The 20,435-nt window shown below is 36.8% G+C and overlaps 1 protein-coding gene across 1 annotated transcript; it reads right to left on the bottom strand.

Annotated features, from left to right (window-relative positions):
- Positions 1-12,666: 12,666 nt before the first annotated feature.
- On the bottom strand, positions 12,667-14,856 carry LOC149821495 (aquaporin PIP1-1-like). The gene is made up of 4 exons (XM_089982676.1): positions 14,451-14,856; positions 13,939-14,234; positions 13,181-13,321; positions 12,667-13,044 (listed from the first exon to the last, which is right to left on the bottom strand). Exons 1-4 carry the CDS (start codon positions 14,773-14,775, stop codon positions 12,949-12,951), a joined length of 858 nt encoding a protein of 285 aa, XP_089838802.1. The 5' UTR covers positions 14,776-14,856; the 3' UTR covers positions 12,667-12,948.
- Positions 14,857-20,435: the final 5,579 nt, after the last annotated feature.

Raw genomic sequence — 20,435 nt, 5'->3', positions numbered from 1 at the left:
TTTCTTACATGAACTCTAAAATAAAAATTAAAAAAACCTAACTACACTACTTTAAAGTAGACTACAATGCACAAATCTTGTTTTCACAGCCGTTGGGCCAAAAAACAGACCAGTCTCCCAGAAATCTATTTCCTTAGAAATAGTTTCGCTAAAATTTCAATGAAGCATGATAAATATTTTGGGGTGTCGAGTTTTCTCATGCACCATCGGTGTGCGTTTGGTTTATGAGAAACTGAATGTTTTGGGACAACAACACGGCAATAACAACAACTACGCTTTTATCCCAAAATAATATTTTGGGGTCAGCGATAAGAACCAAACAAGAAAATCATTCTGGGTCTTCCACATGAATCTTTTTCCTCCAATCATTTCTTTCCAATGTCATATTGTCGGTGAGATTAAAAGCATTCATATCCTTTCCTATCATCACCATCTTAGGCCTACCCCAACCTCTTTTAATTAATATATTTTCTTATTTCTTCATAGCATCATTATGCCTTCGTCGAATATGTCTAAACCACCGTAAACGATTTTCTCTCATCTTATTTTCAATGGATGTAATGCCTACCTTCTTATGTATCTTCTCATTTCGAATCTTATCTTTTATTGTATTTTCACACATCCATTGAAGCATACGCATCTCAGCTACACTCATTTTTTGAATATGATGTCTCTTAGCAGCCCAACATTCTGTACCATGTAGTAAAGCAGGCCTAATTGTCGTCCTATAAAACAACAAACCAAAAACCCCTTTTTCTTTAAAATACATACCTAGTCGGGGGTCGGGTCCAGATCCAGATCCAGACCCAGCAGCTAGACTTGATTTTGGAGACCAGACCAGACCCATACCATTGGATCAGACCCGACCCTGGATCGTACCCAGACCCATTTGGGTTCCAAGTCTGATCTGGACAGGATGAGACCAGTTCCATTAAGGAATTGGGTGGATTCGGTCAGGACCTGATCTATTGGATGGGACCAAACTCGATCCCATTTGTGTTATTGTGTATGGGTCTAACCCAATCAATGGATCCAGCCTAGATCTTTTATGGATCGGGTCCGGGTTTGGACTGGGTCGGTTCTTGGATCTAACTCAACCCTGATTAGATCGGGTACGGGTCTGGTGCAGATTGAGGTCCAGATCCGACCCGAATCCTGTTTGGACAAGGTTTGGATCTGGACAAGTTTCAGAATCCGGATCTGACCCAGATTTGTTTTGGATCAGGATCAGATTTGGATCGTGGGATCCAACCCGAGACCTGGTCATTGTGGGTCTGGATCCATTCTAGATCCATAATAGAGGGATCTGACCCGGGATCCATTAGAACTGGATCTGGATCTGGATTGAATCAGATTCGGTTTGAAATAAGGTCCATGTACTATTTAAACCCATTTAAAACAGAACCACTTTTGTGACCGATACAGAGTGTTCTGGGACCGGTTGAAAGCCATTTTTAACTTATTCCTATCACTTATTTTATCGATTCCTGAATGTAAAAACCTTATTTTCATGAATCTATGAAGGAACATGGATTGTCTCTTTCGATTTTAAGGGTTTATAAGCTTTTGTACATGTTACAGACCGCTTTGACTCTTCAAAAATCGGTTCAGACCCTTGGTTGGCCAGTTCGAGGCCGTTTTAGACCGGTCCAAAGTACTTTTAGAACGATTCTGGCTTGAAGACCCTAGGTTTTATTCATAAGAGCATGTTTTTGTCAATTTTCAAGCTTTATAAGTGTTTATTGTTAAGGAAGCTTGGCTTATGCAAGTCTAATACATGTGTTTTATGTTATTTAAGTTATGCATAATGTTTTAAGAATGAATTATGATTAAATTCATGACATTTATGATGTGTTTTCATAAAAAATTTATTTATGTGTATAAGTTGAAGCATGAATTTATATTTTTTATGATATAATACATGTTTCGTCATGAATATACATGTGTTATTGTGTGTGCATGAACATTCTCTATAATACAAATATGTTTATGGTAAAAGATCGTGATTAACTAACTCATGCAATCACTAAAGTGATCTGACTTGTATTGATTGAAGATTCTTTAAACCGTGTTAAGATTCAACATTATGATTGTGAAAGGTAGGTCATTGTATTCCAAATTCACACAAGGTGTAATAGTAGATGTGTAAACCAATGCATGAAGCATGTTCGAACCCAAAGGTACAATGCTGAATTGCTTCTAGTTATATGATCTATTAGTTTCACCAATTGAAATCAATTCCTTGTGAATTGAGAAGACGAAACAACTATGAGTATTATAATTTTCACCAAAGTAGAATGATAATGATACAATTATGCTTGTCTCGGAAAAAGGTAAATAATAAAGGGTCTCAGTTTTTACCTTTTCAATATGAATCTCATTTGAGCAATAATAAGGTCTTCTCTTTTGTTCCTTATTGTATTAAGTTCTTTCATCATTGACGGTTCTAGTAACATCCCCTTGTTAGACGGATCTAAATTCTCATATTGAAAAGAAATTATATTATTCACTCTCGGTTACATAGACTTGGATTTGGCCCTTAGGATTGACGAGTGTCCCGCTCTTACACAACAGAGTACAACCAAATAGAAGGATACATCTGAGAAATGGGAGCGCTCCAATAAACTTAGCCTGTTGCTTTTGCAATTGCGAGTGGCTAAGAACATTTGGAGTATCATCCCTCACTGCAGGACAATGAAGGAATTTCTAGGAGCCATTGAGCCTCAATTCATCAGTTCTAATAAGGCAAGGGCCAGTACATTGATGTCTAAATTGTTGTCTATAAATTTTTTTGGTGAGAGTCACATCCGACAATACATCTTGGAGATGAGAAACATTGCATTTCAGTTGAATAACATGAAGTTTGCCATTTCTAACTCATTTTTGGTTCATCTAATTTTGACCTCGTTGCCTAGTGAATATGTACCCTTTAAGATCTCCTACAACACACATAATGATGAGTGGTCTTTTGATGACCTATTGACCAAGTGTATTAAAAAGAAAGAAAGATTAAATGGTGAGAGGGTGTCGAGTGCACATATGGTCTCTCATAAGAAAAAACATAGGCCGATGCAAAGAAAAGTTTCTTCAAGAAAAAGAATAAGAAGAAAACCTCTGAAGAGAGTTTAAACTCTCAGACGAAAGTCAAGTCCCAAGTAGGATGTTCTTCTATAAAGTATTTCTTTTGCAAGAAGAAGGAACATAAGAAGGTGGATTGCTTAAAGCATAAGAAATGATTCGAGAATAAAGGTAATAAGTCATTCATTTCTCATGAGTGCAATTTTATCTATGTTCCATTGCATAGTTGGTGGATTGATTGTGGTGCCATGGTGTACATTGCCAACTCTTTGTAAGCATTTCTGAATAAAAGAGAACTAACAAAGCATGAAAGAAGTATCTTCTTATAAAACAAGATGCATTTGCATGTCAAGAACGTTGAAACCTGCAGAGCTGTGTTGGAGTCAGGATTTATTTTGGATTTGGTCAATACATTTTATGTTTCGTCCTATAGTTAGAACCTTATTTAAATTTCAAAACTTGATAAGTTTGGTTTTATTTTTAAAATTTGAAAACTCCAAGCTTATCATTGATACAAAATTTATTCATGTAGGTTTTGCATATATATGTAATGGTTTGTATCGTATGAAAACTAAATTTCAGATTTAAGAATCTCACTCCATTGAGAACACAATGATTAGCAATAAATGTGACCTAAAGGAGGATCATTCCTAATTGCTGTGGCATCGAAGGTTAAGAAACATCTTGAAAGCGAGAGTCTAAAGACTTGTGAAAGAAGGAATTCTTGGATCTCTTGATTTCACAGATACAAAACCACGTGTTAAATGAATAAAGGCTAAACAATCTAACACATATAAGAAAGATAATGAAAAATTAGAAATCGTGCTTACGGATGTTTGAGGGCCTTTTTTCTTGTGTTATACGGCTAAAAATATTTTGTCACTTTCATAAACGATTACTCACAATATATGTATTTCTAATTATTTGAAAAATCAGAAGTCTTTCAGTTTTTTAAAGACTTCAAGAAAAAAGTAAAGAAACAAATCAATGAAATTATTAAAGTGGTTAGGTCTAATAGAGGTGACGAATATTATAGTTGTTTCACTAAGATGGGACAAAAGGATGGACCATTAGTGTGGTTTCTAAAAGAGAAAGGTATTGCACCTCAATATACCATACCTGATAGTACTTACAAGTTATGGACTAGTAGAAAACCTTTTTTGTCATATATGCGCATATGAGGATGTCCAACTAAAGCTAAATTGTATAATTCACATATAAAAACCTTTGATCCTAGGACAACTAATGGATTTTTCATTGGTTATCCAAAAAGATTAAAGTCCTTTAGGTTTTATTGTTCATCTCATACCCCACAGATAGTGAAAACAAATAAAACAAGATTTCTTGAAAATTGTTCTATTGGAATAGATGCATGTCAAAGTATTGAATTTGAGGAATTGCAAGATTCAGGTTCCATACCTGCGAAGGATAAAGACCCAATTTTTTCTATTATTGTCCCTTTGGATAATGTCACAGAAAATTCGGTCAATAAAAAATAATCCCAAATATAACATGTTGTTGATGAGGATATACAACAACAATAAGATGCAGAGGTTCATTTTAAACCGCTTGTGGCACCTGTATAGAGGTCTACAAGGACCACGAAATATGCTATCTATTCAAACTATATGGTGTATTTGCAAGAGCCCAATGATTTCATAGACATTGATGATGGTCTATTTACCTTTGCAGAAGCCATTAAAAGTGAAAGATCAAAACATTGGATCAATGCCATGAAAGAAGAGCTTGACTCTATGACAAAGAATTAAGTATAAGATCTTATACCTTAACCTGATGGAATTAATCCTGTTGGTTGTAAATGGGTTTTTAAGATCAAGACAGACTCCAAAGGGTAAGTAGAGAGGTACAAGGCTAGGTTCGTTGCAAAAGGTTTTAAACAGATAGAGAACATTGATTATAATGAGACTTTTTCTCCTGTCTCAAATAAGAAATCATTCAGAATAATGATATTTCTCGTAGCTCATTTTCATTTAGAGCTACATAAAATAGATATGAAAATTGTTTTCTTGAATGAGGACCTGAAAGAGAAGGTATACATGTAATAACCACCTAATTTCAGTGTAGATGACTCAAAGCATTTAGTTTGCAAATTGAAGAAGTCAATTTATACACTTAAACAAGCCTCTCATCAGTGGTATAAAAAGCTCAATCAGGTAATTCTGAACTTTGGATTAACGAAAAACATTGTTGATCAATGCATATACTTTAAGCATACTACATGAGACACACAATTTTGTTCTTATAGCTAATTATTTGAACATACTACATGAGTCACAAAATTTTCTTTCCTCTCATTTTGACATGAAGGACAAAGGTGAGGTCGTATATGTCCTTGGAATTGAGATCTGTCATGATAGAACTAAGGGTGTCTTTGGCCTCTCTAAAAAATCCTATATCCTTAAGGTTCTTAAAAGATATGGGATAAAGAATTATTCTCCTAGTTCGGCACCAATAGTAAAAGCGGATAAATTAAGCTTGAAGGACTATCCTTAGGATGATAATAAAAAGACTCAGATGGCAACTGTTCTATATGCTTCAGCGGTTGAGAGTTTGCAGTACACACAGACCTGCACATGACCAAATATCGTATTTATTGTGAAAATGCTTGGTATATATCAGTCAAATTCAGGCATTGAACACTGGAAGGCAGCGAAGAAGGTCATGTGTTATTTATAAAAAATGAATGACTATATATTGACTTATAGAAAGGTTGACCACCTAGAGGTCATTGGATACTCTGATGCTGACTTAGGAGGATGTCTCGATAATCAAAAATCCACTACTAGATACATCTTCCTACTAGCAGGTGGTGTCGTCTCATGGAGAAGCGAAAAGCAGTCTACAACTGTTGTGCTCATACTATGAAGGTGAAATTCATTGTTCTATACAAGACTTCATCTCAGGCTATTTGGATAAGAAACTTTATTATGGGTCATGGGATTGTGAACTCTATTGAAAGACTACTAAAGATCTTTTGTGATAATAAAGCAGTTGTGTCATTCTCAAATAACAACAAGAGTTCAACATCGTGTCGATACATGGAGTTAAAATACTTTATTGTTAAAAAAATGATTGAGAATAATCTTGTATGTATTAATACAATCGATACAAAAATAATGTTTGTGGATCCTCTTACTTAAGAGCTAACACCAAGATTATATTCCCAATATGTAAAAGGGATGCGTTTGTTTGATTCCTTCTGATGTATGACAATATATTATGATTATATATGAGAACATTTGTAAAACTAAATTGATTCTTTATGGCTTTGTGTATTGTTGATTCTGTATAAAGGATCCTCGTTTGATTAGAGAGAATAATAGAATAACAATATTAAATGACTAATAGAATGATTTAGAGACCAACTTATTCATAAAGGTAATCTTAACATGTTAAAGCATTAAAAATGAATTATATTAGTGCATGAAAATATGGCATTTCATAAAGAAGTGTTCATCTCCATGACTCATATGATTCGTTCTTGTGATACTGGATAGCATGTGAACCCACATAAAAACTAAGTCAAGATAACTGTATGAACCTCGATTTTGTATCTTTCTGTGCCAATTGGTCAAGTGGGAGAATGTTGGACATTTCGAATCGGGTCGAACCCTATGTGTGACTTGATTTAAAACTAATGAAGGCTTTAGTGAGAATTAGTAGAGAAGGGGTTACGTCACATTCAATATGGCATGTAAAGGGTTCACATACATGAATGCCATGTATGTAACCCCCTACTTTCCTCCCCATATAAATTGAGGCATGACTGCTTGATGAGTGCAACCAAGGTGTCCTCATTCTTCATTGGGTTCATGGTCCTACTCACAATCGACTTGATGGCCTGGGCTCATCGTGTGCGTTGATAGGTTGAGAAAAATGCCGTGTACCTATGCCAACACTCGTTTATTCCATGGCGAATACCGGTATGTGCTATTTGTTTTTACATTCCGGTTATGGTTTTATGTAACGCCAAAACTATGTACATATTATATTGGCAACATACATAACACAAAGGGTTTTACCTTAATCTGTAAGGTGTTGGGCGTTCATACAACAGACTTCTATTTCAAAACATTTTTGAGATAGAGATGTTAGGCTCGAGCAGGGCTGAACTTAGCTCAAGCTCAACCACATGCTATATATTCAAGCTTGGCTTAAGCTGAGGCCGAGCTTGAACAGCCAGTTTTTTTTATGAGCAAAGTTCGAGCCAGCCTAGCTCATGTGCTGCCCTAAGTGAAGGGTAACACTTAAATCTGTAATTGTAATAAGATGGTAGGTTACCAGAAAAAAACTGTACTGAGGTCGACCATCAAATTAAGAGCTTACAATCTTCTTATCCAATCTGGATTAGGTGCAATCACATTGCACAAAAAGGATGTGCTGCTGCACCGGACTTATGGGCTCACCTTTTCTGATCACATGTTCTGCGAGTCCCACTAACGCGCATGGAATGGTCATATGCAGCAGCACATTCTCTCTGTGAAATGTGATTGCATGCACCTGATCCAGGCTCTCCTGAACCTCAGTTGGATTTGGTCCCCTACTCCATCCCATTACCATCATCCCATGTCCAGACCTACACAGGCTGAGCTCCACATTCCTCAAGGATAAAACTCCACAAAGAGGCCACGCACCATTCAGGTTCATGTGAGAGTTTCTAGAGGTTAAAACAACACTAGCCAAAGCTTGAGTTTTCGGATAGGGATGTCAATGATTATCCAATACCAACCGAATCCGACTTGGGTTAGTCACATTTAGTAAACCGAAACCATATCCGATTGTTGTCGGACGCTGATAGGGTTTTTTATTTTAATCTAATAGATCTATGGATTTGGATGGATATTCAAATCCAATTACACGTAAAAAAGCAGATTTGGAATGAGCTTTTCACCATCTAAGTCCAAATAAGAATCCGAGTCCATTTAGGCAGCATTAGATTAGTCAGATATTATTTACCACATCTTACATTCCTATTTTCGTATGGTCTAGACCAGCGTTGTCAGTATGGGTGCACATCGGCGATACTTATCATATTGCCAGAAAGTTGATACGATACTGACCTGAATAGGCTATTTTTTATAAATATAAAAATAGCTTAAAATTATTTTTTTTATATTATTTAATAGCTTTAACACATGTCACATTTTAATTACACATAATATTTTTTAATTATTTTTTTGGCCAATTCAGAACTATTCACTTGAGAATCGGTATCCAATCGATTCACCCGAATAGTTGGCCAAACGATACAGGTCAGATTCCAATACTAACAACATTGGTCTTGACTCTAGATCCCATCAGCTAGTCTTGGGTGAGAGGAGATCCAGTGATCAGACCAAGTACATTGCAGAGTACTGGGTCCAATCACTGGATTCCAGGCATCCAAGGGAGGTCCAGTGAATGGATGCACAGCATCGGTTCCTTTCAAGGTACTCCGCAAGGATCTTCTCTCAATCTTGGCAACCACTCTTTTTGTTTTTTAAAGTCAAGTTGGGGTTAGGCGAACCCCCACCCGTTATTATTCAATGGTACCACTGAGGTTTTGAACCTGCAACGTCCCACCACATGGAGACCTGCACTTACAGCTCCTACCAACCACGCCCAGCCCCTGTTGGTATAACCACTCTCACTCTTGATCAGCAGAGTGTCACAAGACTTGGTCAGGCTATTTTCTTTATTTGAAAAGCAAGTTGGGGTTGGGCAGATCCCTACCCGTTAAATAAGGATACCATTGGGATTTGAACTTGCAACTTCCCAACACAAAGTGACGTGCACTAGCTGCTTCTACTAGACAAGCGGAGACCCCGTTGGTAAGACTGGTCAGAACATTATGTTGTCTCTACTCGCAAACTATCACTACTCTTTTTGTTGCTTTAGAAAAGCCTCAACAACAAACAACAACAACTACGCCTTCATTCCAAAACAATTGGGGTCAACGATATGAACCAACAAAGAAAATCATTAGGAGTCTTCCACATGAATCCTTCTCTTCCATTCATTTCTATCCAATGCCATGTTCTCGGTGAGGTTCAAAGCATTCATATCCTTTTCTATCACCTCCATCCATGTCTTCTTAGGCCTACTTCGATCTCTTTTAACTAATATATTTTTTCATTTCTTCATTCTTCTAACTGGAGCATCATTATGCCTTCGTCGAATATGTCCAAACCACTATAAATGATTCTCTCTCATCTTATTTTCAATGAGTGCAATGCCTACCTTCTTAGGTATCTTTTTGTTCCGAATCTTATCTTTTATTATATTTTCATACATCCATCTCAGCATACGCATCTAAGTTACGCTCATTTTTTGAATGTGATGTCACTTGACAGCCCAATATTCCGTACTATATAATAAAGCGGGCCTAATACTCGTCCTATAAAACTTTTACTTCAACCGCAATAGCATTTTAGGACCCCACCACAACACTCCAGTTGCACTCATCCCTGCAAATCTTATTGTAACTCTCCGTAATCTGATTAATAATATCTGTTATTTTTCTTAAAAATAAAACTGAAGGATGCGTTCATTGGTACGGATGACTTATAAACGTCACCAAGCTTAATGGACATCAGAAGTTCGAAACCCAAGACTAGCCGAACAAAAGGGACAGCAACGAGTTCGAAACACGGGATTTTTATAATGAATCATCGTGGTGGTTTTATCCGATCATTAAAAAAAAAAAAAATCGGAGTATGCCAGTAAGGCAATAATGCAGGACCATTAATGATGATGCAAGGTCCCCGTCATCATCATCATCCATGCCCCTCAATTATTATCTAACTACTTCAATGCAAAGTGGCTGCATTTCTTCCTTCTGCCTCTTCATTATCCACATTTGGAGACTTCTAAAAATATCAAAAATTCTACGTCATCGATAAGCACCGTCTCTCTCTCTTTATACAGAGAGAGGGAGAGAAAAAAGATAATAATGGGTAGGTGCTAAATGATAGGCTAAATGAGTTTTTCAGGGTTTTTTTGCTTTTATTTATAAAATCTGAATGTATAAATGTGATCTATGTACTTGATTTATAGGGATCAGCTCTTGAAGTATTCTATTCGGACACATCGGTAAATTTTTTATAAGGTTCAAAAAATCAACAGTCTTAAATCTTTGTAAATTTTGAGGCTCCAAATATCATTTTTTCATCGAAAACCCATGATCCAAGTGTGGATTCCTCGTAAATCGATCATGCCCAACACATTTAAGTGGTCAAAACTGCAAAAAAAATATTGAAAGGACAGAAAAACCCATTTATCATGAATCAATTTTGCACCTACCCATATATATATATAGCTGCTTGTTAGGTGCTAAATGATACATGTTAAATGGATTTTTATGTCCTTCTAGTATTTTTTTTTGCAGTTTCGATCACATAAATGTGTTGGGCATGATCGATTTACGAGGAATCTACACTTGGATCATGTGTTTTTTATAAAAAAATGATATTTGGAGCTTAAAATTTTTACTAAGATTTTGGACCGTTGATTTTTTGAACCTTATAAAAAATTACCAAAGTGTCAGAATAGAATACTCCAAGAGCTGATCCTTATAAAATCAAGCGCATAGATCAAATCTATACAGTCAGAATTTATAAATAAAATATAAAAAAAACTGAAAACCCATTTAGCATGCTCATTTAGCACAGCTACCAATCTCTCTCTCTCTCTCTCTCTCTATATATATATATATATATATATATATATATAAAAGCTGCGAACAACTTTTCTAGCCTACCGTCAGCTTATGAAGTTTAGAAAGGGTTGTTTTCCAAAATCTAACCATACATTGTGATCTACATATTGGATTAACTCTTATAAACTAAAAATATGCTAATTAAAGAAAAGAAAATAGAAACCTGATGACCTAGTTCACCAACAGGTTGAAATTCTATGAACGAGGAAACCAATACAGCCCAAATTGATAGTCCCTACAGAGAATGTGAATCCTAACCTAATTTATTAGAAGAAAAAACCAAATATGAAAATTTCACATAAATATATGATAATGTCGAGTTCCAACAAACCACAAGCCGGAGTCGCTTTTGAATCTGATTCATACATGCAGGTAAGTTTTTATAAAATTTAAAAATTGCTGGTCAATCATTTTTAAAAGAATTCAATGCTTAAAAAAATCATATTTTTTAATAAAAAAACATGATTCAAGTGTCATTTTCTAGCAAATCGATCGTACTGAACACATTTGGAGAGTCATATTTTGCACAAAACAACCTAAAAACACCTATTCAGTTGTGGTAGGGAAGCTCAAAAAGTAGTAGGCAAGTACCACTTTTCCTTATATATATATATATATGCTAATTGAGTTTTTCGATTTTTTTTTGTGAATTTAACTGCATAAATGGGTTGTGCATGGTCGATTTTGCTAAGAATCCATACCTAGATCATGTATTTTCGATGAAAAAATGATCTTTAGAGCTTCAAAAAATTATAAAGATTTTAAACCATTGACTTTTTTGAACCTTATAAAACTTACCCATGTGTCAAAATAGATGCTTCAAGAGCTTATCCCTATAAAGTCAAGTACATAGATCACATCTATATGGTCAAAATTTAAAAATAAAACAAAAAATGCCTAAAAACCCATTTAGTGGGTAAACCATCATCTCTCTCTCATGGGTGAATAATTCATGAAAATTGTGGTTAACAAAGTAGTTTTCATATTTCTAGTTCCGGTATTCTATGTATATGGGTTAGCACCAAATTATATGAAACTATTGAGCTAAAACCATAGGTTCAAGCTTTATCAACTCAACCTGAGCACATAAACGCATTCAGGAAGGTTTGTTTGCTAAGGATCAAGCCTTGGATGGTTATTTTTTGACCCAAAAATATAATTTTTTGAGTCATAAAATTTTAGTGCACTGTACACCGTTCATTGTTTTAAACCCTTAAAAACCTTATGTGTCACAAACTCATTTCCCACTAAACAAACAATGTGGATCAAAACCTTAAGATTTAATTGACAAAAAAAAAATCAAAAGTTATGATTTTCAACTCAATAATTCTATATAATTTGGTGCCTTCAAAGGCACCAAAATAGTAATCTAGTAACTAGAATACCAACTGGAAATGTGGGCGGGCATGGTGAATTTGCTAGGAATGAATTATGTATTTTTGATGGAAAATGTGATTTTTGAATGCTTGAATATTTATGAAGATTATGAGCCATTGATTTTAAAACCTTATAAAAATCAAGCTCATGCATCAAAATCTAATGATTCAGGAGAAGTTTCCTATAAAAGGATGTAGATCACATGAACAAAAAACCACGAAAATTGCATTTCACACATTAGGTCTTTTATATATATATATATATATATATATATATATATAGAGAGAGAGAGAGAGAGAGAGAGAGAGATGATTCAAAGCATCTCGAATAATTCAATTCCAACGACGCTGTCGCTTGGCATTATCGTAAACCTTTATTCACGTGGAGCAGGCAAAAATCGTACAGCAGCATGCCTGTCTGTCATCCCCACTTCCTTTCTCATATTGAAGCAAAAGGTACACATTTCAGCAAACAATAAAGCAAAAGATAAGATGTGAAAAAGGAAAAAGATGAAAAAGATTCAATTGATGCTTCCTTCATCCTTGTCTACAAATTGCAGCACTGCAGCAGGCAAATACGGTTTTCAATGGAAATACACACTACAACACATAAAATAAACACGTCACTATTGATGTACAAATGCATTGACTGAGGCCACTAAGCAAGCAAGCACAGAGGTTACAGGGAGAGAGATGGCAGTGATGGTTTACACTCGAAATAAACAGTACAATAGAAAAAACTGAAAGGCAAAGGTGGAACTTGGAACGCCTGAGAACTCATGGCCTGGACTTGAAGGGGATGGCCCTGATCACAATTTGATGGTAGATGGCAGCAAGGGCAGCACCAATGAAGGGGCCAACCCAGAAAATCCACTGCAGAGATGCAAAGTTGATCACAGTTTAGTATCTTTGATTGTTTTCACACAGAAAGAACAAAAGTAGCTATTATTTTCTGGGGTGTTTTGTGAAGGAAGTATTTAAAGATGAAGAGAGAGAGGATTAAACTCACATGGTCATGCCAGGCATGGGGTTTGTTGAAGATGATGGCAGCTCCAAGACTCCTAGCTGGGTTAATGCCAGTTCCTGTGATGGGGATGGTAGCCAAGTGGACAAGGAAGACAGCAAACCCAATAGGCAGAGGAGCCAAGATCTGTTCACCGATATCAAATCACAAACATCTTATTAAAACTAAAAAAAACACCAACCTATTCAAAAAACTGAAAAGATAAACAGAAAAACAAGAGGAAAAATAAAACTACAACTGAAAATATAAACAGAATAATAGTTAAGAAATCACGGGCTATGAAAGCAAAATTTCCCTATGATGAATGAAAGAGGAGACATGAAGGCTATGATGAATGAAAGAGGCGATAGGGAGGCTTTACAAGCTCTAGGCTGCTCTCTCTTCAAAGATTCAAACCCTTGAGAAAACCCCAATATACCCAAAATTCTTATAGCTCCTTTCAATATAATTAGCATGTAAAAAATTCCTAATCGCTCAATCCCTCTGCTACCACCACAAACTTTCATTTTTTTTTCTCCTGAATTATATTGAAATGGGTCATGAAGTGGATCCAGAATTCAAGGCGCACGTAACAAAAGGGAGAAAAACTAAAACCCAAAACATAAGTAGAAACAACAAGCAAGAAAATGCCATGGGAGCATAAAGAATTTCAAAGCTCCGCATCAACTAAACCCTGGTATTAAATAACGATATGTTGGACATTTAAAAGCCAACCAAGCAAATTTAAGAGAGGGAGAGCTTACAGGGACGTGAGAATCCCTAGCGTTTCTCTTGGCATCGGTGGCAGAGAAGACAGTGTAGACGAGCACAAATGTGCCGACGATTTCAGCACCGAGGCCGTCCCCCTTGGTGTAGCCCGGCTTCACAGTGTTGGCACCACCACCGCTTGTCTCGTACAGCGTTTTCCCGTAGCCTTTGACAACACCAGCACCGCAGATGGCGCCCAGGCACTGCATCACCATGTAGAAGATGGCCCTGGTGAGGGACAGCTTCCTCGCCAGAAACAGCCCAAAGGTCACAGCAGGGTTTATGTGCCCACCTGCATCCCCACCAACCAGAAAATCAACCCTTAAATTGTTGAATATTTTATATAGCTTTTTATGAAATCCATCTCAACAAATGCAACAAAGAGAAAGCAAAGCTAAGCAGCTTGTTCACATAATTTTATGCCGTCCGAACTGAGACCATGTGTATGGCAGGCTAAGACCAGCATGACTCTAAAATAATTAAGAGAGACAAAGAAAGTGGTGCATACCAGAGATACCGGCGGTGCAGTAGACGAGGGCAAAGATCATACCACCGAAGGCCCAAGCGATGCCTTGGATGCCGACGGTGCCGCACAGGCTGGGGGACCTGTTGACGCCCATGACGGTGAGGATGGTGATGTAGAGGAAGAGGAAGGTGGCCATGAACTCGGCGATGCCCGCCCTCCAGAAGGACCATGACTGGATCTCGCCGGGCTCGAACAGGGGCGCCGGTGGTGCCTCCTTGTAGTCCTTGTCCTGCGCGGACGTGCCTATGGGCTGCCTCTCCGAGTACTTGTTGGCTCCTACCCTTACGTCTTCCTCCTTTCCCTCCATTTCTGCTTTTTTTTTATCTCCTTCCTCCTCTCTCTTGCCTGTTTGGAGTTTCTCTGCGCTCTGATTTGGATAGAAGCAGGGCGCACATGGCGTGCATTTATAGGATCAGGGCAAATGAACTATCCAAAAGTGTGGGCCCACCTCTTTTGATAATTTATTAATTTAGGGTTTTTATCCACCACCTGGTGACCGTTCTAGATCACCAGAGGTTGAATTTACTTTGCCTGTTTTTTTTTTTTCCTTGAGGTAACTTTTCGTTGGGACTTTTGGTTGTGGACTTTTTACATTTCTTTTTTTTTTAATCGGCCCCGGAAGACAGTCTAAGCTAGCAGTAGGATTTCTGAAGTTTTTCATATTCAGTTTTATTCTGAACTTTTAATTGGCACTTTTGGTTGTGGATTATTGATTGTACGGTAAGGTGCAGCTGCTGATGATTTTTCTAGCTAACCGCTCTGCTAATTAGTTTTTTCAAGGATTTTTCTCATGTATTACTTAAATATGATTGTAAAGATGTGTTCCTCGATATTTGATCAAAAATATGAATTTTTAAGGCTTGAATATTTACAAAAATCTTGAACCATTGAATTTTTAAACCTTATAAAATCTAGTATCGGGATTGGATGCTCCAAAAATAGATTCTTATAAAGTCAAGCACGTAGAATGCATCTTTAGGGTCAAATTTAAGGAAAAAGATGAAAACTCCTTTGAAAAGCCTGGTTAGTATGACAGTTAACTAAAAAAGTGGTTAGTAGCCACAAACCTTCTCTTGATTGTACTTATAATCCAGTTGTGATCTCATGATGCTAGCCTATTTTGAGCTAATGTAACCTTGTAGATGTATTTAGCAGGGTTGATATAATGGGATGGAGATGGATCTTGTTTTTGATAAAAAAAAATTTAGTGTGTTTAATGCCGTGAATTTTTACATGACTTATAAAACCTATCGATACATTGGATTCTGGTGATCAAAAAGCCAATTCTTATTACTGAAGCATGTACAACACATTTATGAAGTTAGATTTTGTTATAAGAAAAGTTATGAAAACCAGTGTTAGAGGCTTACCCTCAGTACCCTGAAGGGTACGCCTCAGAGGCGAGGCGCACGCTCAAGGTACTGAGGCGTTGCTGTGATGCGCTTAAAGTAAATATAAAAAGTTTCTAACCCAAATCTGGGATTTCTGGGTTAGAAGCAGCCATGTTCACCATAATAATGATGAAATGTTTCACTAGTGCGAGGCGTTGAGTGTGATGCCACATATTTTTACTATATTTTAGATAATACCACGGATACTTGAGAGTCTCATGTTGTGAGAGGCGTACCCCTCAGTACCTGAGGCGTACACCTCAGAGGCGAAGCGCAGGCTCAACGCCTCGCTTCGCCTCATCGCATTTAACAACCTTGATGAAAACAGTTTTGCTAAAAATTGATTGTAAATGCAATGGGTCATAACAATAAATATTTAAGGAAACTGGAATATGTTTACCAAGCAAATATATTTGCTGGTATGAATCAAGAATTTTTGTTTGCAAATCTATCAGAGGTGCCTCTGACATGATCCTCTCTTTACAAAGTAGTGATGGAGAGTCCTTCTTAACCTAGCCCCCAAAAACACGAGTGCTTATGACATTTCATCTATGTTACTCACCGCAAGAACACATGATATACATGAAATAAATTCTGAGAGAGAGAGAGGAAAACTTTCATGGCAAAACAAGCAAGCAAAAGTAGGCCATTTTAGACAGGGTGGTCATGGGCTCCACTTGAGGTTTGGAGATGGGTCCATCAAGTAGCCGGGTTCTCTCGCTAAGGGTTTTTCATCATAAAAATAAATAAATAAATAAAAGCTATTTTTTATCTTCATATTCACGGCGGTTCTCAGTCTTATCAAGTGCTCTCCTTTTCTACCCCACCACTTAGCACGACATTGAATGGGCGGGGGTGGGGTTGCTCTTTTCCTCCTTCTCTTTCGTCTTTTCCTTCATTTTTTCCTGCTGTATATGATGACCGTTGGTACCAAGCCAGCTGGCCGCACAGGATAAGCTTGACACCAAAAAGGTAGTACCAAAATTGCCCTCCATTTCAAGTGAGAGAGATTCAATCATATTCCACATCACCTTTCTTGGTAATATCAAATTTCAGACCACAAAAGGAGCCCACCATTGAGTGTATCGCTGCACCTGGCTGCCCTCCATCTGCATTTGGGCCCCACAATTGACAGACTGTCAGTGAAAGATAGAGGGCATCGGGTAGAGCAGCACACTTCAAAGTGTGCCATGTGTGATGACACCTTATCCTGGCTCAAAGACGTATCCTCTATTGTCGAGGTGAAAAGATCAAGTGCAATGCGGTTGCACAAATATTTGTGCATTAAGCACATGATCACCCTCCATCTTGAGGACAGGACCTGTCATGTGTGAGACCTAAGACCTGATGGAGGTGCTTAATCCCCAAAATTTTGTGGAATCATATTGCACTCGATCCTGATTCATTATCGAGAGCTAAAAGCAAAAAAAAAAAGTATGATGCTGCATTCTCTGCGGTGACCACGATATTACAACTTTTTGGCGATATTGAATATGACTGGATCTCTTCACATGGGCGGTTCACTAAGTTTTGTTTTTACGTGCTTGAGAAGTTCAAGTGTGGGGGCATTGTATAAGGCTCTGTTTGGAAACTGCCCAAAAAGTGGATTTCATAATGGTTATAGATTTATCAAATCCTCAAGGTTATTTGGGAGCACTATTTAAAAGTCCACTAAAATTCCCTAATTTCATTGTCATGCTATTTTTTATGAAGTTTTTACCTTAAAAAATGAACTGAAAATGTCATCAGAACAGAAGGTCACCACTGTGGCCATCAGGAGTATCACTAGTTTAAGTGTTTGCTAATTATCGCCTCACTCTGGTGGTAGCTGAAATGATAAAATTTGAATTGCCAAAGGTCAGGCATGTTCCTAATTTATTCTTTTACTTTGGCTTTTAAACAGTTTTGGAAAATGAAGATTTGATGTACCCTCAAATTTACTGCTATCTACTCTTACACAAATTGCACTGCAAAAGCAAAAGAAATGGAAAAAAAAAATTAATGCATAATTAATTCAATAAAAATAACAATAATTCATTCCATCAACTTCTATTGAGAAACCCCTATAACGAGTATTTAGAAGAAAACATGAGAAACCCTAAGTATATTTTGGATTCAAGATAGATTCAATATTAAAAGGATCCAAACACAAATAAAAGCATAAACTAAAACCATATTCAAATGGATCGCTTGAACCCAGGCTGCACGCTGTTTCACGATTCCACACTTACTACTCCTATGACCTCCAATGGTCACTTTCCAAACAGCGCCAAGTCAAGCGCTTCATTTTCGAAGAATATCAGGGAAAGTTAACTGCAATCTGCAACATAATATACATTGCTTAGTGCAATTTTTTAACTGTTAATAACATGGCAGGAGGTGAGCCCATTAAGTGACCCGGTTCTCGGCGAAGGTTTTTCTTTGCCATAAAAAAAGAACTGTTAATAATGCTGATACTTTAAAAATAAGTACATTATCACTGGCTTGGATTAGAACGCCATTACTTAACTTTCTTATATTTGGTAGGCCGATGAATTTTTTTCCCCTCGACATTGTACTTAAATATGATAAGAAAGGGATACCGCCAGAATGAAAGCTCAAAAACAAGAAGGAAGACGTTTTTTTAAATACTCCAGGATTGCAGCGATGTTTGAATTAATACTGATATTTCGTGTTGGTTTTTCCTTTGTTTATGGTTGAGAATTTCATAGAAAGCAATCAAATCATATTGTGTAATTTATTGCTTTTTTGTAAAGAAAATGAATAATTATTGTTATTATTTGACATTTTCAAATTAAGAATTCTTTGCTCTCTTTATATATATATATATATATATATATATATAGCTACACAACCCTTAAGTGCGATAGCTACACAACCCTTAAGTGTGATAGCTAGTCGTCCATGGCAGTCTTGATGGACAAAAAATGCACAAAAACTTACTAAAAAATAAGTTTTCTGTTTTTTTAAGCTTTAGAGACTGTCAAAAAACCATCACTAAAGGTCTCAGTTTTCATTGAGATCTTTAATGACAGTTTTTTTACCAAAGCCCCAAAAAAAGTAAAACTATTTTTTTAACCTCTTTTGTTTGCATTTTTGTTGCTGTCCATCACAGGAGCCAGCGAAATCACGTAGGTAGTTGTTCAGCAATCACTCAATATATATATATATAGAGAGAGAGAGAGAAAGAGAGAGAAAGAGAGAGAAAGAGGGGAACAATTCACTTTTGGTGACGAAAGGGTGGGTGGCTATAGAAAATAGATAAGATGGCCGCTGTGACAACCGACTTCCACCGTCCATACCTAATTCTGTACTCATTCACTGTTTGTGTGGTAATCAAATTAAGTGAGAAGATCAAATTCGCAAATTCGAGATATGCCTTTTGTTGCCACGTGTCCTTAGACCCAATAGATGCTCTGCTCGGTGACATCATCTGATATCAAAAAATTCTCCGGAACGTTCTAAGCCTGCCACGTTTTCATATGACATCTTACGTGCTATTTTGCCGAAGTTTTTATATGACATCACCTAGTGGGCGGGGGCCTGATTGGTAGGAGCTGTATGTGTCTCCCTGTGGTGGAACGTTGCAAGTTCAAAACCCCAAGTGAGCCCGGGTCTGCCTAACCCCAACTTACCTTTCAAGAAAACAATGAGTTAAAACTAAGTAATATCTTATTGCTCATGTGTTTTAAGGTGACTTCAACATTATAAATATGATTTACATGGCTTATTTGGTGGGGATTGGATTTTGACTCGAAATTCCATGCATATACATGTTTTTGGTGATTGAAAATTCAAATGATTGTAAATACACTAAATTTGGATGACTTCAAAAACATGTTTTTATGATGAAAAAGTAAAATCCAAGGATTGATATCTAACAAATTGACTATGCTGAAGACATTTATAGGGTTAGATTTACTCAAAACAACTTGTACCTATGAGTCTCAACTCACAGATCCGCACCAAAGGATTATCCTTTGCATAATTATCATATAAACAAAATATTGACATTGACATGGCTGAAAAATTGAGTCTCTCTCTCTCTCATGAAGTCAAAAGTTGTCGGCTGTTGATTTGATCAAATCTGACCTCATATAGGTATGATTTACATAATCCGGTTACCAGGATCTTCTTGTGATTCAAAAAACAATAGTTACAAAAAATACTAAAATTTTGTAGGAAAACGCAATCAAAGGTTGATTCTTATCAAATTGAGCATGCTGAATCCATGTGTGAGGTCAGATTTGATCAAAACAACTTCCATCTTCCATCAATGAGATTCCAGATAGGGTACGACAAAAAGGAGATGGATGGAACCGAGTTGTCCTGAACCTGACCATGAATCCAAATTCAAACCCGATATCATTATATCCAAAAATAGGTTGTTTTTTCTACCATACCATACCAAGTTAATAACCAAATTTAATGCGATCCTTCACTTTACCTTTACCACAACCTTCCTGATATGAGCACCGCAAGACTCCAGGAACTAGTCCATGAATTTGGTCACATTTCATATGACCCCCAAACAAGGTCTCTCTCTCTCTCTCTCTCTCTCTCTCTCTCTCTAAAA

The sequence above is a fragment of the Nuphar pumila genome, chromosome 12 (genome assembly GCF_984573655.1).
Source record: "Nuphar pumila chromosome 12, dmNupPumi1.hap1.1, whole genome shotgun sequence".
Lineage (NCBI taxonomy): Eukaryota > Viridiplantae > Streptophyta > Magnoliopsida > Nymphaeales > Nymphaeaceae > Nuphar > Nuphar pumila.
The sequence above is the reverse complement of the archived record's forward strand: the minus strand, read 5'-3'. Positions and strand labels throughout refer to the sequence as shown.

What these genes read in the sequence shown, in the direction of transcription:
- LOC149821495 (XM_089982676.1), bottom strand. Translation starts at nt 14,775, where the DNA reads ATGGAGGGAAAGGAGGAAGACGTAAGGGTAGGAGCCAACAAGTACTCG. An exon ending in CTGCACCGCCGGTATCTCTG is followed by an intron (nt 14,235 to 14,450) that starts GTATGCACCACT and finishes GTGGGGATGCAG; the next exon opens with GTGGGCACATAAACCCTGCT. An exon ending in CTAGGGATTCTCACGTCCCT is followed by an intron (nt 13,322 to 13,938) that starts GTAAGCTCTCCC and finishes ATCGGTGAACAG; the next exon opens with ATCTTGGCTCCTCTGCCTAT.